The sequence below is a fragment of the Pelodiscus sinensis genome, chromosome 23, assembly GCF_049634645.1.
Source record: "Pelodiscus sinensis isolate JC-2024 chromosome 23, ASM4963464v1, whole genome shotgun sequence".
Taxonomy (NCBI): Eukaryota; Metazoa; Chordata; order Testudines; family Trionychidae; genus Pelodiscus; species Pelodiscus sinensis.
This window is the reverse complement of record NC_134733.1, coordinates 12,553,732-12,571,457: the sequence shown is the minus strand read 5'-3', so window position 1 is coordinate 12,571,457 and position 17,726 is coordinate 12,553,732. Positions and strand designations below refer to the sequence as shown.

Here is a 17,726-nt window from a genome sequence, read left to right as displayed (position 1 = left end):
TCTATTCAACAAGTAATATTCTATTAATAGGTCAATATCAAAAACTTGTGATATTTTACCAGGATATTTCTGTGAAAGTTAGAGCTATTTCGTCTATATGCTCACACGAAAACAAGAGAAGATATGTAACTTTTTTTTACACCACAAATAAGGAAAATTATCCTTTTCATATGAATAAATGAAAAACAGTTGATAAATTTTGTTCGGGAAATACAAAGTTTAACCAAATACAAAGTTTTCTGAAAGAGCGAAGCCACCACAAATTCATGCTTCTGAAGATCCGCTTAACCCATTCCCATAAAACTCTCACCTACAAACTCATTCACATGAAGCGTGGATAGTATGTGAAGCAGAAAGCAGTGTATGCACTGAAATACACAATTGTGTGTATGTATAGATCTAAAGAAGAAAGAACATACTAACACTTAACACTAACAGGAGTGAGGGCACTATATGACTGAGAGTACTAGGATGTAAACAAAATATTGCAGCCCATTAACTATTACCAACCAACGGGATACTATGATGTCACTGCTAGGACTAGTCCCATCCAAGTTTAGCACAGGGTTGCCTTGTTGCACTGCCATTTTTGATCTCACATTTTTCCAGTTTTATCAGCAGTGAGAAGATTTATTTAAATAAGTTATCAGGGCATAGTCAGAATTTTACCAGTAGCAGCTGACTAGCAAAATGCTGCCTCAGGAGACTGATTGCAAACTTACTCATAGGAAATACTTTACAAGTGCAATTATATTTTTTTCTCAGCCCTGGCTTCCTGCCTATCAATAGTGAACAATTAGTGAAGGGTAAGGGCAGGGTAAGGGTATTTATGTAGTCAGATGTGCATAGATTTGTCATTTTTGATCAAAAAAGTCTAGAGAGAGACTCTTCTTTTCCCCATGTCGCCTTTATTTATTAACTGATTTTGATAAAAATTGGAATTGTCAGTTTTCCCTTTTTTTTTTTTTTTTTTTTTTTTTTTAAATTTAGATGTTCCTCATATGGTGAGGCCCTAAACTGTAGTTATAATCTTTATCCCTTAATCCAACACTGCTGGGTAGACTCTCATGTGTTAACTGTACTCATCACTGCCCAAATTCAGACCCAAGGATTGGGTGGGCTTATACTTGGGTGACCAGTCGAGGCTATTTTTAGCATGGTTGATCAAACAGAGATGCATGATATCTGTCTACCCAGTTTGGGAGGCACACTAGCTGCTATGTAGACATACCCTGTCATGGAATGGCTCTGGAACACGGTTAAGATCAAGATTGGGACCATGCCCCTAAGTGGATTAAGGAACAGCCTTGTTGTTAAGGAGGTTCCCTAATATGGTTGTTGATATTTCTATATCTTTCTCCAAGAGACCCACTATCGTTCTATTTGAGTTCCAGTGGTCACTCCTGTATTTTGTAAAACCAATATTTAATTTTTATTCCAAAAGGAAAAACTAATCAATGTTTGATTGGGCCTTGGTAATTGGGTGGATGTTGCTTCTTGGTTTAATCATCTCCGCCCTTCTGACTTCCTCCCTTACAGTCTCAGTGACTGGTGCTGTTTTGTTTATGCCTATCACTGTATTAAAAACTTGGCAACTCAGGCACAAAATCTGCTTGGCTGTTATGATAATGAAAATACTGTGCTGCTGTATATAATCGCTATTCACTCCGGGTAAATGGGTCACTAGAGCAGTGTTTCCCAGTTAGTGCTCCGCGGAACCCTGGGGTTCTGTGGAGCACAATGAGCGGTTCCGCGAGGAGCCGGCGCTCCCCCGCCCCCTCTGAAAAAGAGAGAGAGAGAGAGAGCCGGCTTGCCAGCTGAGGCATGGGCGGTGAGTTGTGTGGGTGTGACGGGCCGAGAGCGGCCCGCACTGAGGAGCCTGAAGGGGGACAGGGAGAGGCGGGGTCCTCTACCGCGGCGCCCGGCTGGGGGGAGCCGGCACGCGGCAGATGCCGGCTGTGGAGACTCCCTCCGCGGCTGCAAAGCCAAGCTGTGGCCAGCCTGTCAGGCGGCGCATGTCTGCCGAGGGCGGGGCAGGGTGCGGCGGGAGCATGTCACTTCCGGCGGGCCATTCAAAAAGGGCCCGCCAGCAAGGAAGGGGGGGGGCGGTTGTGGAGGCTGGCTCCCGAAGAGCGGGGGGCTCGGGAGGGGGCAGTGCCACCTCCAGGAAGCCCGGAGCCCCCGACGGGGACCCCAAGAGCCGGGAGTTCGAAGATACCCGCAGCCACGGGCTGTCGCCAGACCCGGACCCTATGATGGAGAACGGACTCCTCCCGTGCTGAGCGGCCGAACCGGTAGGCCACGGGGACCCCACGGGCAGGGCAACGGGGTCCGTAGGAGGGAGGAAGCAGCCTGGGGCAGGGCCCTTTTGCGCCCGTGGGTGGGCGCGTTTCGGGAAGGCATCCCACGTCCATCGCACAGGGAGCAAGCGGACCCCTGTGCTTAGGGCCCCGGGCTGGGACCCAGTGGAGAGGGTGGGCCCGGGTCCCCCTCCTCCCTCCCTGCCATCATCAGGGGTGAAAGTTGCTCCAACGCCGGCGAGGGGGAACCTCCAATGGAGACCGTGGGGAGAAGCCCCGCAGAAGGGGACAGGTGACCCCTGGGTTCGCAGATCCTCTGGACTCGGCCGAGTGGGGTGATCGTGCCCAAAGACGCCAATATCGACTAAACTCCGGGACCAACAGACCGAGGGCTGTTGACAGTGTTCGCTGAACCCCCCTCCCGGATGGGAGGGGGTGATCGCACCCCCGAGGCGGTCACAGTGGGCTTGTGGTGCCCATGCTCCCGCAATATTTGGAGCTGGAGCTGACCCCGACCCCCCCCCCCCCCCCCGGCGCGTGAGCGTCCTCCCAGCCTGGCCCCAGAGCGTCTCTCCCCCGTCCCCGGACCTGTCCCTGCCATGCGCAACCTTCCCTGAGCTCCCCCTCGCTGGCTGCTGCTGCCCTGCGCCACAGGCTCAAACCAGTGGGTGGAGAGACGCCCAGACATGACAGAACGTCATAGCCCAGGATTTTAAACTTGCTGGGCGCTGCGTTGCACCGCATGGCTGAGTTGCGGGTTCGGAATCCGGGGACAGAGCACAGACTCCGGCCCCGCAAAGTGGAAGGCAGAAGGTACGGGAGGGGGAAGAGGAGGGGGAAGGGAAGGGAAGGGGCTTGTGCAGATGGAAAGGGGAAGGGCTGAGAGAGGAAGGTGCTTGTGCGGAGGCGGAGGGGAAGGCACCAAAGGGACAGGGGTGGAGGAGAGACAAATGGCAGGGGGCCAAGCGCAGACAATGAGGAAAAGGGCAGGAGGAGAGGTATCAGTGGCAGGGGGACAGGGTGATGCTGGGAGGGGAGAAGGTAAGTGCATTGGGGGCTACAGGGGTAAGGGGAGGTGTTGGGAGAAGGCTTGAAAGAAGGGGTGGGCATGAGGAAGGCTGGGATGGAGCAAGTCATGTGAGAGGGCACAGGGGCATGAAGGGAATGGGGGCAGAGGATGGTGAGGGGTGGGCATCAGGGAAAAATGGAGCAAAGGGGGCAGGGGAAGTGAGGGAAGGGGGAGGCACCAGGAGGGTGCAGGGGTAAGAGAAGGTGCAGGTGCCAGGGGATTCTGGGCAGACACCTGCCCAGTGGAGGGACGACCACCATCAGAGGAGAGACGCAGGGCAGGTATGTAGAGGAAGGTGTTAGAAGAGGGGATGAGGAGGGGTAGCTCACATGATCAGAGTGGGGCTACTGGAGAAGTGGGCACAGGGAGGAAAGAAGGGCTGGTGGAGGGGGGCAGGTTGCAGGAGGGTTAAGGACAGTGAGAAGAGCAGGAGTCAGGACAGCAGAGGAGGGTGAGGAGTCGGGGCAGCAGAGGGAAAAGGTAGAGGTTTAAAAATATTTATTATTAACTTGGGTGGCACATCCAAACAATCCACATGAACTCAATACTGGTGCACAACACAAAATTCATTTTGCTCATGTGAGGAAACTCTTAGGCTATGTCTACACTGGTTGTTTCTTGTGCAAAAACACATCCACTCTTCTATGTGCGAGCTGTGCTTTTGCACAAGAGCATCTATGGCAGTGTGGACACTCTCTTGCCCAAGAAAGTGCCAATGGCCATTTTAGCCATAGGGCTTTCTTGCTCAAGAAATTCATGTTGCCTATCTACACTGGCCTCTTGCGCAAGAATAGTTGCTCAGAAGGGCTTATTCCTGAGTGGGAGCATCGTAGTTCTTGCGGAAGAAGCCCTGATTTCGTACATGAGAACGTTAGTGTACTTGCGCAAGAACACATGGCCAGTGTAGACAGGCAGCAAATTTTTGCGCAAGAGCAGCCGCTTTGGCGCAAGATCGTGCCAGTGTAGACACAGCCAAGGGGAGGGAGGAAGGCAGGGGCAGGGAATCAGCACTGGCTCAGCATGTCTACATGGTTTGGGGGAAGGTGCAGAGAAATTGAGCTCAGCTGGGTTGCAGAGTGGGGAGGTCTGGGGGCTGGGCTGTGGGGCGGGGGGTGTGTGTGTGTGGAGCTCAGAGCTTGGTTTGACTGCAGGCGGAGGGAGGTGCCCGGAACCGGGGCTAGACTCAAGGGGAGGGAGGGACAGGGAATGGGCTCTTGGCTCAGCAGTTTTGTGGGGCTTGGAGGAGGTGCAGGGAAACGGGGATCAGTTGTGCTGTGGGGGAGGCATGCAGGGAACCAGTGCAGGGCTCAGCTGATCTGAGGTGGATGGGGGAGGGCATACAGAACAGATGGGCAGCTCAGCTGGGCTGTGAGGGGCTGCAGGGAACTGGTGCTGCACTCCCTTGGATTGTGGGGGATGGTTTTGGGAGAAGTGCAGGGAACCAGCAGGGGTAGGCAGCTTAGTTAGGTTGCAGGGGATAGAGGTGCAAAGAAGCCTAGTGGGGAAGGGGGGCGGGGAGACCAGGAGCCCTGAAATGACCTCCCCTGGTCCAAAAATTCCTCATCTGGGACCAGTCAGGTCTAGAGGGTGCCAGATCAGGGAGGTCTAACTCCTACCCAAGTCCCCTCCTAGCACCCTCCCTCGTAGCCAGATACCCTTCATCTAGCCTGCTTCTGTACCCTACCTACCACCCAGACCTTGTCCCCTTCTGCCCCCCAGCTCCCTCCCAGATCCTGCACCCCATCCCTATCCCTATCCCTATCCCGCTCCTTGGCAGCCCTGCCATCCACCCTAGCACCGCCCTGGCCCCAGCACCTTGCCTTACACCCCAGGACTCAGCACCACCCTGGCCCCAGCATCCCGCCATCCACGCTAGCACCCAGCAGCACCCTGTTCCTTGTCCCAGCACCCTGCCAGTCACCCTAGTGCCCAGCAGGACCATGTCCCTGACCCCAGCACCCTGCCACCTGCCTGTCCCAGCACCCTGCCCCAGCACCCTGCCACCTGATCCAGCATCCTTCCACCCAGCAGCACCCTCTCCCCAGCCCCAGCACCCACTAGCACGCTGTCCCCTACCCCCACCAGCACATTTGGGACCACATTAGTGAGGCTTGGGGGTTTTTGGAGGAGCTTTTTTTGGTTTTTTTGCATCTCACTTGTGTGGCCCCAACTGAATTTTCTGTGGGTCAGTGACCTTTGACTCAAAACAGGTTCCTCACCCCTCTCATATATAAAGACAATGCTAAAACCTTTTGAGTTTGACATATTTTATTTAAAAATGAAGCCAGGCCAACAAGACCCCAATTGGGACCAAACCCCCATTTCACTGCAGCATCATAACACTCCTATACCACCTGACCCCAAATCTGAGCCTATCATACACTGGAACCCCCTGTCCTGAGCCTGTTACATCCCCACACTCCTGCATCCCCACATCCTCAGTCTTCTGCCACAATATTCCTCCACCATCCACACATCACAAATCTGTATCCTGAGCCCATCATTCTCACAGCCTCCTTGCCCTGAATCCCTCACATATCCAGCCTAAGCTCCTGCACCCTCACATCCACAAGCCCTGGCTTGCTCAGCACCCCAATCTTCCACTTGAACCCAACACTCCCCAGCCTAGAACCCCCTCCCTGAGTCAACAGCCCCTTCTCCCGCATCCAAATTCCCTCCTAGAGCTTGTACTTCTCACCCCTTCCCACACCCAAATCCCTCATTCCCACCCCACACCTCATTCTCACTAGGTTGAGACAGGTATAAGGGCTGGGTATAGCAAGTGATGGAGAGGAGGGGAACAGAGCGGATGAGGCCTCACAGAAGGGAGATGGGGGGGGGTCTTGGGGAAGGAATGTGAATTGCATGAATTGGTGGGTCCCTTTCTCCTCCCCTGCCCCCCCCCCCTTTTTTTGCTTGACAAACCTAGGGGTTCCTTGAAATTTTGAAAAGCTGAAAAGGGTTCCTCAGCCAAATAAAATTGGGAAACACTGCACTAGAGTACTACAAGGCTAGACTATCAAGTTGTTAAAGAAAGCCCTAGACCGTTTCTTCTTGGCACTAATCTCTCTTGTATTTTTATACATGAATTCAACCTCTGGAGAATTTGCTAAATCAGACTTCTAATCCTGTTGTAGCTTTAGTTGATTAGCTGTAGTGTGTGTTCCACCTAGCACTGTGACCAAGCCCAGATGAGCATGTTGTTTGCAATTCTACAATCTTTTAGACTATTTTGGAAGTTCATGTCCTTTAGAAGATAGAATGCAACCAGGAAAACTTTTCAAGTGCTCCCACATTTGGAATATTTACTAGTTGGTGCTAGAGAATTCCCTTGTACAGACATCAAGTTGATTACGATTTACACCATATATGGATGCATTGAAGATTCTGATGCCTCTTCTCCGCATGTTTAAAAAAAAAAAGTGGTCTCGTTGGCTGAACTTCTTAATGCATAAAGCACTGGAACTGGATTCAGGTTGTGCTTCTAGGTTTGCTACTCTTTTTCAACTTAAACATGACTGTTTCTTTTGAAATAATGTATGTAAACTAAAAGGACAAACTTTATTTTGTTTCCTTATGCGGGTGTATTAGTATTTTAGATGTGAGCATGGATTTCATGGTGTCTGGGATTGTGGTTTCACCTGTGTCTTAATGCTTCCCATTCTTGAAGTATATTTCAAGTAATGTATTTTTGTTTTTACAGATCTTTATCCCTATCTTACAAGGCCTGGCTCTTGCTTCAAAAGAGTGCTCCCTTGATAGCGACAATTTCAAATACCCCCTTATGGTAAGAACAAATGCTTTTTAGCAGCTCTTGCTTTAAGATACTTTGAACAGAGTCTGCATTAAATACTGGGTAACTTAAATTAACTTGATTGGCTTGCTTTAGATGTCTTATTGAACATTGACCTCATGTTGATCATTGAAAACGTTCTGAGATGACTAATGAAGGGTAATAATGGGGTGGAATCTGTAGGGCTCATAATATGCAGAACACTTTATGCAGCAGTTGGTCCAAATGTTTTCATCTTGATGATGGCACAGGTGAGAGATGTGGCCTTACCCATTAGTTCCCATAATGTGTTTAAAAATACCTTACTTGTTAAAAATCTTAACTGATCAGAAATGGAAAAAATTAAATATGTAATATACTTTCCGCTATTTACTTGTATTAGTTTTTGTATTGCTGTCAGCTTAGCCAATTAATGTCCATTATTCTGTAAACGAAATGAATCAATGCATGGCTATCTGCTGCAGGAAATTCACGACAGCCTACCCACTGAAAATTAACTTTAAAAAAGCACTTATTTTACTCCATGGATCAATTCCAGCATGTTTGAGGCAGCATTGCTGATTAACCCCCAGAACCCAAACTTGCATTTCTGTAGACAACATTGCTAAGCCAAATACATATACAAGAGAGCAAACAGGATTCCCTTCTATCCCATGTATTGTAGATAAAATCAGATTGCAGGATCTTTTACTGATGATGCTTAAACCAGAAAGAAGACTGCTTTAGATTTGAATTGAGTTTGCAGTTCTGCCAATTAGCTTAAGCCACTTTGGGACTTTTGAAAACAAAACAAATTTGATCTCACTGATCCACATTTTTAAATAACACTTTCTCAGCTTGTTCCATGTTCCCCTATCTTCAGGCTATCCCAATCTTAAATAATTAAACCTCTTGTGAAATTCAACTGTCAGCTGCAGCATAGGCTAACAACACTTGCTGGAGCAGCACAGAGTGGAATAGTAGTTAACTTGATACACTGTAATTCAAGTTTGAGAACATATAATACAAGAAGTGGAAAACGTAAAATCTTATGATTTTGCATTTTCAGAATTTTCCTTTATAGCTGCTGTATTTCCTTTTCTGCAGTGTAGCTTGAGATAGACTGTAGATAGGATTCTTTGTTTCAGGCCTCTGCATTCATCTGACAGTGTTCTGCTTTGGGACAGAAGACAAAGGCCTTGGTGTGTAGAACAATAGCCCTATTTTTTTTACTCTTACTGACTTGTGTATGGCAGTTTAGGAGTCCAGCAATGGGATCATTATGTATTGAACAAGCAAATAACTTGCACAGCTAATTTTTTTTAAAGTGTGATATTTGGCTTTCTTGAGGCAACTTAAAAAGACACAAAAGCTGAGAGAGTTACACGGTGTGCGTCAGCACATTTAGATCCTGTTCCCTTTGTAGTCAGTGAATGTTTTACTATTGACTTACCAGGCTTCTTAAGCATTCTGGTAGGTTTCTCTTTTTATTGGTAGCCAGTGTGCTCTGGGAACTGCAACTGAACAAACTGTTGGGTTTTTCTTACAGGCATTAGGTGAACTGTGTGAAATCAAGTTTGGGAAAACGCACCCTATATGCAATTTGGTAAGTGGCCTCACTTACTCACTCACTGATTACTACTGCATAATACTTGGCATTTGCATAACATTTTTGTTTTCAAAACACTGTGCTAACATTAGTTAGTCTCACAATACACTTAAAATTTAGGTAGGCAGTAGTTAACAGGTGATGTGTACGGATTAACTGGTGGGGCCTGGAGCAGCTCCCTGCCTGCTGTAGGCAGGGGGGGCTGTTTGAGCTTCATAGAGCCTGCCATGGACAGGTCCTGCCTCTGTCCACAACAGGCCAGATACGTTGAAGGCAGGGGCTGCTACGGCTGGGATGGAGCAGCCCCTGCCTATGGCATGGGGCCACTCCAGCCCAGCCAATTAATCAATTAAATAAGATTTTAGATCCCTAGTAGGTGGTATTCAGTTAAGAAACTGAAGCGCAAAGAATTGTCTTCCCCCCCCCCCCCAAAGAAATACAAAAAATTAGTGGCTTGTAGGATTGGAAGCCATGAAGGGAAGGTTTCTGATCTCATGTCTAATCTGTTAGAATTACCTCTTCTCTAATTTACTTGCAGTTCTTGCTGATGGCATGGTTTATCCTTTATATTTTGGGCAATACCAGTCTAGTCCTAATGGACCATCTAGATTTCTTCAGTAGGTTATTCGAGCCAGCGACTCTTACTATGAGTATCTTTTATAATCAGGTCCTCATCCTAGTTGGGGGGCTCTTGGGAATTACAGTATTATTTAATAGTAAGCGATACTTAAGGTATGTCCAAGGAAGAAGTACATGAAGAAATTGAGTTGCCTCCCCTTGAGAAGAGAAATAACTGAAGTTGAGAGAGACCTAAAATAAAGATTGCTTGCTTAGCTTTTTGATGTACTACAGACTTCATCATTTTGCTGATGGGATGATAGAGAATCAACACAACAGGGTGAAATGCAAATAATGGGAAAAGGCAGTGTAAGTAGAAAAATGTCAGTGGTTTGGCTGTCCTGTCAATGTCTTCCTATTCTTCCTTCCTCTTCCCCCTCTCCCTCCCCCCCCTTTCTAGGTCGTATCTTTGCCCTTGTGGTTGCCTAAACCTATAAGCCCAGGTGCAGGGCGAGAGTTGCAAAGACTCTCTTACCTTGGAGCTTTCTTCAGTCTCTCTGTCTTTGCTGAAGATGATGTAAGTATTCTGTGTGGCTGTTTGCAGTCTCTCTTCTGGAAATAAACCCAAAAGGTGCATTTGTATTTCTTGCCGCTTTTTTTTCTTTCAGACTAAAGTGGTTGAAAAATATTTCTCAGGGCCTGCCATTACTCTTGAAAACACCCGCGTTGTTAGCCAGTCATTGCAGCATTACTTGGAATCTGCAAGGGTAAGACTCCTGATGCATAATTGCTGCCAGAGGATTTTTGGTTGGTTCTCCATAACATTGACCAAGAGTGTTTTATAAAATATACCCCAGGCACTAAACAATAAATTAAGACAGAGAGGGAACCCAGCAGGAGGAATTTAATGATAGCGCCATAAAAGTGTAATCACAAACTATTGATGACTCACAAATGTCTATCTCAAAGTTCAATTCTTGTGGATGGCTGAGTAAAGAAGACATTTCCATAGTGCTAGTCTGGCCGTGATTTTTAAGCTATAATCATAGGTAGATAATATTTTTCTGTAATATACATATTTTTCATACCTGGAATAGCTGTGTTCTTTACAGCAAGACTACAACAGAGTAGTACTGCTTTGGAATATGTATATGTGTGTCAGCTGTTTTTTCATGATCTTGCTGTCAGGTGATATAATTTTCTTTTTAAATTTCAGCAAGAGCTGTTTAAGACTCTACACAGTATTTTGCTGAATGGTGAAACTCGAGAGGCAGCTCTCAGTTACATGGCAGCTGTTGTTGATGCCAACATGAAGAAAGCACAGATGCAGGTAAAGACTGAACTCTCTTCCTCTGACTCATGGATCTATTTAGCACAAATAGCTCTAGGCAGCTGATGCAGTGGAAGTTTTAACAGAAGACAACAGATGTTCTAGGTCCTGAAGCAACTAGGAAATCCGACTAGGTTATTCTTTCAATATTACTTTTCTGTACATCTTTTCTTAAAAGAATCTATTTTGCTTTGTTTGCTCAATCCTCTCTGAATACTGAAATACCTAAATTTGTTTGTATTCAACCCTTCTTGGCTCAAGTTTGTGCCTTTTTACTGAGGTATGCTCTTTCTGGCAGCTTCCACCAACTAGCTGCAATTAAGACCTGTTCTGTCCCCCAGTTAATAAATTGTCCAGTACTCACTTTATTTGTGTCGGTTGCAAATTTGAGTAAGCCTGTTGGTCAGATGATTTTTGCTTTGGCATAACCCGATAGTGAATCTTAAACGTGCGTCATTTGAGACATTAGTGTCTTGAAGTCCCCATTTTCCGTTGATGCAAACATTTTGAACCTATCTGCAGAACTGCTTTCTGAAAATTAAAACAAAGAAATACTGGAAATGTTGCTCATATAGTAAAAATTAAGACCTGAAGCTTAGCTCCTTTATGAATCCTCCTTGTTTCTGACTGACCCTATGCTAAAAAGTTTTGAAGAAGCATCTTGAGACCCTTTCCCTTTCTTTTCTCTCCTCTAAATATATATATTTAGTGCTCATAAAAATGACTGGTGTTGGACACATACAGGGCAGGGAAACACTGTTAATAGTTGAGTTGTTCACATTTTAGTTAGCCTTAGGGGTCCAGATGCTTTTTTTTGTTTGTCCATGCATTGTGCTCTAGCAATGGATATTGGAATCCCTGGCCTACTAAATGCAGCAGTCTGTTGCCTGCTGCTTTCTTCAAAGCTGGCATCTTCTAGCATTCAGTTTTTGTCCCTTATCTTGCAGACTGATGATCGAATGGTGTCTACGGACGGTTTTATGCTCAACTTCCTCTGGGTGCTGCAGCAGCTAAGCACAAAGATCAAGCTAGAAACAGTTGATCCCACCTATATATTCCATCCCAGATGTCGAATCACTGTCCCAATGGATGAGACAAGAGTGAAAGCAACAATGGAGGATGTAACAGGCTGGATGGCTGAACTTCGTGAGTACAGAGCAGTGGAGGGCATCCTGTGGCCCAGGGGCCTCATATGGTCCACTGGGGGTTCCACCTGCGGCCCGCAGACCTGCTGTATATCCCCCTCCCCCATGCACCTCTCGCACACTGGAGCACTATAGCCCTGCACATCCTAATCATTCCCCCTCCCAGCACTTTGGAAGTGCCATGAATTCTCTGATTCATGCTCCATTCCTGCTCCTCCTTGTTCCACTCAGACCTTGAACACCACGAATCAGCTGTTCATGACTGTTCATGCTCTGAGAGGGAGAGGGGCATGAGAGGGAGAGGGGCAGGAGCGGGTTTGGAGCGTGAATCAGTGGATTTGTAGAGCTCTGAAATAGGGATGTAAGCGAGTTGTCAAGTACTTAACAGCCTGATAAGGCTAAGTGGAATTAAGTACATGACAACTTGCTTCCCCTCTTCCCCCCCCCCCCCCCCCCCCCCCCCCTCTAATGAGAGGCAGTGGGGGGGAACAGGAGCCAGTGGAGGGCGGGGGGGAGAGACCTGGTTTAAAAGGAGCTGGTGTTGCTGACTCCCTCCCCCCGCAGATGGGGGCTGCTGTCACAAAGCAGCCCTAGTCTGTGGTGGCCTGGGCTGGCCCCTGTCTGCAGCCAGCTCTAGCAGCCATGAACGGGCTGCTGGACCCAATGCGAGCCAGGACCGAGCAGTCTCAGCTCACTCCAGTCCGGGACAGAGCTGCACCTCTACATTTTAAAGGTAGTAAAAGTCTAGAAGCTCTTACTACATTTAAAATACAGAGGTGCAACTATCCTGGAATGGAGTGAACTGAGACTGCTTGGTCCTGGCTCACACTGGCTCTGAGAGCCTCCTGCACTGTAGCTCTGCATTTTAAAAGTAGTAAGAGCTGCTGGACTCTTACTGTATTTAAAATGTGGAGCTGCAGCAGTCGAGAGCCGGCACGAACCAGGCCCGCAGAGTGGCTCCTCTTATCGACTAATTGTGTGGCTGATACAAATTGTATCGACTACACAATTGGTGAAATAACCGCTCTTTAACATCCTTACTCTGCGAGTGCTGGGGGGGAGGGGGAGGAGTAGAAAGTGCAGGGCTCCAATACCTCAGTGGAGAGGCACATGGGAGAAGGAGGCAGAAATGGAGTGTGTGGGCTGCAGGTGGAACCCCAGTGGGCTGCAGGCCGCAGGTTGCCTATCACTGGCAATCAGGCAGCCCACTTTGATGGAAGGCCACTCATGGAGCCCACTCACTAGTCTTGGTTGCTCATTGCTGGTACAGAGCTTGCATTTTCTACATTTTATCTCTATCCTTTTATTTGGTGTTAGGGATATCACCAACTAGTCAGTGTCCTAAATGTTTGCTTGTGACTTGCTCTTGCTTTGATAGCTTGTTTTAAGACTGCAGAGAAGTGCGAGTTATTGAAAATCTGAGCACTAATGCAGGTGGCTTTTTGCTTACTATCCTTCATCCTGTTTTGTTCTTTTTTTTTTTTTTTTTTGTAGCCAGGGATCAGTCTCCTTGTTCTGAACCAAAATTCCCAACGGAATGCTTCTTCCTAACCCTGCATGCCCATCACCTCTCCATCCTGCCAAGCTGCCGCCGCTACATCCGTAGACTGCGGGCCATCAGAGAGCTTAACAGGTCAGAAGTTGTGTTAGTTACCTAGCATGTGTTCCTCAGTTTTTCCTTCCATCTTCAATTGTAGGTGCCGCCTTATGTATGATTATGGTTCTTTCAACTTTGATGGAAATTAAAACTGCAACTTAAGTAAATCCCTGCTGTGGAGTGTTTGGAAATTTTGTTGATTGGTCAGTCTGCTGCTTTGAAAGTTGATGCAGAGTATTTTGTACCTGCAGGTTCTTGTTGTGCTGATGTGCAATGGCTTCCATCATGACTTCAAACAATACTGGGGGAAAGGATGTTTTTAGATCGGAACTCAAGCTCTATGGTTAGTCCTAGAGAGCACTAGGTAGTTCTTGAAAGCATCCTAGGGCCGTGGTTCCCAACCTTTTTGATAACTGATCGGAAAACTCATTCACAGACTTTTGATGGGCTGGTAATATTTTCATATTCATTATTTACATAATGAATATGCAAATATTCATATAGCATGTTACCGATCTGCCAAAAGCCCCAGCCTCCAGAGTCCCCTGGTGCCATCCTTTATACATAGAGCTTCTCCACTACTTCCCAGTGCCAACCACTGACATCAGAGTCCCCTGCACCAAGCCCACCTCCCTCCCCCCAGAGCCAGCCTCCCGCCCCCAGAGCTCCCCAGTGCCAGTCTTCTGTTTCCAGAGCCCCACTGCACCCAACCCCACCAGAGCCTCCCCCGTGCCAGCCCCCAGCCACTATTAGCCCTGTTCACAGAGCCTCCAAGTGCCAGCCCCATGCCTCTTAGAGCTTCCCACCCCTAGAACCCACCCATCACTAGCCCCACCCCCTCACCTAGCTCTGCACTGCCTAGAGATGTAGGATCACTCAGCCCATGTGCACCTCGCCCCAGACATATGATGCAGGCCTGAGCCAGCAGGGGGGCCCCCCAGGGCCTCTAACCTGATCCTGTTTGGTAATATTGATAAAGGCCAGGACACTCATGGCTGCGAAGGCTCCACTCCTTGGTTCCGAACACATTGCTTACAATGGAAAGGACACAGGGCAGCTGCCCTCCATCAGCCCCACAGGACTGGGCCTTGTGGCTGCCACCAGAGCTGAAGCCAGAGTCCTGGTGAGGCTGCCCCAGTAGAGACAGCCTCGCCATGGCCCAGCTCCAGCAGCAGCACATGGGGGTCTTCCGCAACACCACTCACAGTGGGAGGAAAATTTTTAATGTGCATAAGGGTGGGGCTCATTAGCAGCTGGGGACATGGCCTGGCAGAGTGCCGCGGCCTGCCACTGATCTGCAGACTGGTGGTTGGGAACCACTGTCCTAGGGCATACAGAGTTGCATAGTTTTATGGTAAACTCCATGAATATAACTATATTATTATAATTATATGGTTTGTGATGTTAGTGCTTAAAGTCTTCTGTATTGCAATGGGGAATGTACACATTAGGGATGTTAAGGACTAGTCTCTCCCCACCTCCCCCCCCTTGCTGCCTACCAAATAGAGGCAGTGGGGGGGGGGGAAGAAGGGAGTACTTCAAAGTGGCAGCACTGCACAAAGCCCAGGCTCAGCTGTGCGGTGATGCCCTTGTGAAACACTGCAGCAGCGTTTCAAAGGGGCAGTGTTGCCCTATCAATTAGTCAAATAGTCGATGCAAAAATGCATCAACTATTCAATTAGTGAATTGCGTGATATTTAACATCCTTAGTGCACATGTCTCTGACATGTGGGTCATTTTAGTACTTTTTTGACAAGCAGCATATAGAATCATAGAATACTAGAACTGGGAAGGGACCTTGAAGTCATCAAGTCCAGTCCAGTCCACCTGCCCTCATGGCAGGACCAAGCATCATCTTGAGCATCCCTGACAGGTGTTTATCTAACCTGATCTTAAATATTTCCAGTGATGGAGATTCTGCAGCCTCCCTAGGCAGTTTATTCCAGTGTTTAACCACCCTGACAGGAAGTTGTTTTCCTAATGTCCAACTTAAACTTCCCTTACTGTAATTTAAGCCATTACATCTTGTCCTTTCATCTGAGGTTGAAGAGAATAATTTTTCTTCCTCCTCTTTGTAACAGCCTCTCTCCTTCATGTAAAAAGCCATTATCATGTTCCCACTCCGTCTTCTCTTTTTCAAACTAAACAAACCTAGTTCTTTCAGTCTTCCCACACCCATCATGTTTTCTAGACCTTTTATTCACTTGTGTGGCTTTTCTCTGGACTTTCTCCAATTTGACCACATTTTTCCTGAAATGTTGTGCTTAGAACTGGACACACTACTCCAGTTGAGGTCTAATCAAAGCAGAGTAGAATGGAATAATTAGTTCTCAAGTCTTGCTCACAACACTCCTGTTAATGCATCCCAGAATGGTGTTTGCTTTTTTATGCAACAGTGGGGACTCTGTTCACTTTTGTAGCCATGATGTTCGCTCTTGTTGCATTCGCTGTTTGCTTTGTTGTGCTCTATGTGATTCCTACTGTCCTGTGCTGCTCTGCAGTGAATGTGTGTGTGGTGCCCAGCGAGGGATGGGATTTCTGGGAGAAAACTCTTGAGGGGAGGCACATAGGGAATGGCCCGAGCCAGCCTGACATCTGAGCCTGGTGGAGGATTCAGTCAGGTGACACTTTGCCAGGGAATCTGAACAAAGGAGGGGATGGGGCAGCCTGGAGGGCTGTGAGCAGTGACTGTGGGTGAGAGTTAGTTTTGGCCGGGTTGGGGGAGAAGGGAGCCTAGCTGGCCTCCTGGGCTGGGACAGGGGCCCAGAGCTGGGGCTCTGGGCTCCCCCATCCCCAAGATGGATTATACTGAATGTTCCTGATTCCTGTAACCAGAAGTCTGAGCTACCCTGTGTCCCTGAGAACCAATAAACCTTCTCTTCTACTCACTGGCTGAGACACATGTCTGGCCGCAGAAGGGGGTGCAGGGCCCAGTGACTCCCTCACACTCCGTGACAGTGTCACACAGTTGACTCATATTTAGCTTGTGATCCATTATGACCCCTAGATACTTGTCTGTAGTACTCCTTCCCGTTTTGTATGTGTGAAATTCATAGTTCCTTCCTAAGTGGAGTACTTTGCGCTTGTCCTTACTGAACTTCATCCTATTTACTTCAAACCATTTCTCCAGTTTGTCCAGATCATTTTGAATTTATGACCCTATTCTCCAAAGCACTTGCAACCCCTGCCAGCTTGGTATTATCCACAGACTTTAAAAGTGTACTCTCTATGCCATTATCTAAATCGTTGATGAAGATATTGAATAGAACAGGTCCCAAAATTAATCCCCGTGGAACCTGACTGTGAACCATGAATAACTACTCTCTGAGAATGGTTATTGAACCAGTTATACACCCCCCTTATACCAGCCCCTTCTATGTTGTATTTCCCTAATTTATTAATAAGGGAGTCCTGTGAAACTATCCAGTGCTTTACTAAAGTCTAGGTATACCACGTCCACCATTTCTTCTATATCTTCTCTGACAGGGATATTGTGTAACCCCTTGTAAAAGAGATGTTTATCTTGTCTTCATGGCTACTGTGGTGGTAGTGGATATTGAACAATCTCCTTCATTATATAAAAGCTTCCACAGTAAATTCTTAGTCTCAAAGGGGTAGCCTTTTAAGGTGCCACATTTAATGACTTAAAGACCTAAGACTTCTCATTTAAGTGAATTCTAAGGTACCTCATATGTAATTCAACTATTGGTTTATAATTTTTTTTAAGCTCAAGTTCTGACTCTGACACATAGGTGCTTTTGTTCTTTCCTTACAGAAATGAATTCAAATAAACTTTTATGGATGTTGGATCTCTAAACCTCAAGGAAATGTCTCAATTAAAATAAATAAGAGCAGATTGCATGGCATCAGTTTTTTGCACTGTTAATAATTGCATTCATTTAGTAAAAAAAAGTTTTATGTTAAGATGGCAAATTTGTTGGAAGGGGTTTAAAATTTATTTACAGTGTACACATGAAAAGGGCTAGGAAAACTGTAGATCTCTGTGTGAACAGTCAACACATGTTTTACATATACAAGTATTTTCAAATAAACAGGTCCCGGATTTTAAAAAGGAATCACTCTTGTAGCTGTTTTGGAATATAGTCAATCACTAGTTACTTCCATGCATGCTCAGCATTTGCCACAAAACACTTATCCCTTTGTAAATTCAGGTCATATATTTTGATGTCACTAATCAAAGAATTAAGGTCAGATAACGATTTGCAGCAGATGGACACTAGAGTGTGGAGACAGGCTAGTTTACGTTCAGGGGAGGTAGGAAATAGAACCATAATAGTGCAGAACATAAAATATCAAGTATATTAAGATTAGAACAACATAACATA

General features: G+C 46.9%; 1 protein-coding gene across 3 annotated transcripts in view; it reads left to right on the top strand.

Annotated features, from left to right (window-relative positions):
- The window catches only part of UBE4B (ubiquitination factor E4B), an 89,756-nt gene that overhangs the window by 49,781 nt on the left and 22,249 nt on the right, over positions 1–17,726 (top strand). For all 3 annotated transcript variants that reach the window (XM_006127067.3, XM_075906353.1, XM_006127069.3), the window contains 7 exons: positions 7,073–7,156; positions 8,691–8,747; positions 9,769–9,885; positions 9,977–10,075; positions 10,525–10,638; positions 11,586–11,784; positions 13,278–13,416. In XM_006127067.3, coding sequence (XP_006127129.1) covers positions 7,073–7,156; positions 8,691–8,747; positions 9,769–9,885; positions 9,977–10,075; positions 10,525–10,638; positions 11,586–11,784; positions 13,278–13,416 — 809 coding nt within the window. The remainder of the gene's footprint in view (positions 1–7,072; positions 7,157–8,690; positions 8,748–9,768; positions 9,886–9,976; positions 10,076–10,524; positions 10,639–11,585; positions 11,785–13,277; positions 13,417–17,726) is intronic.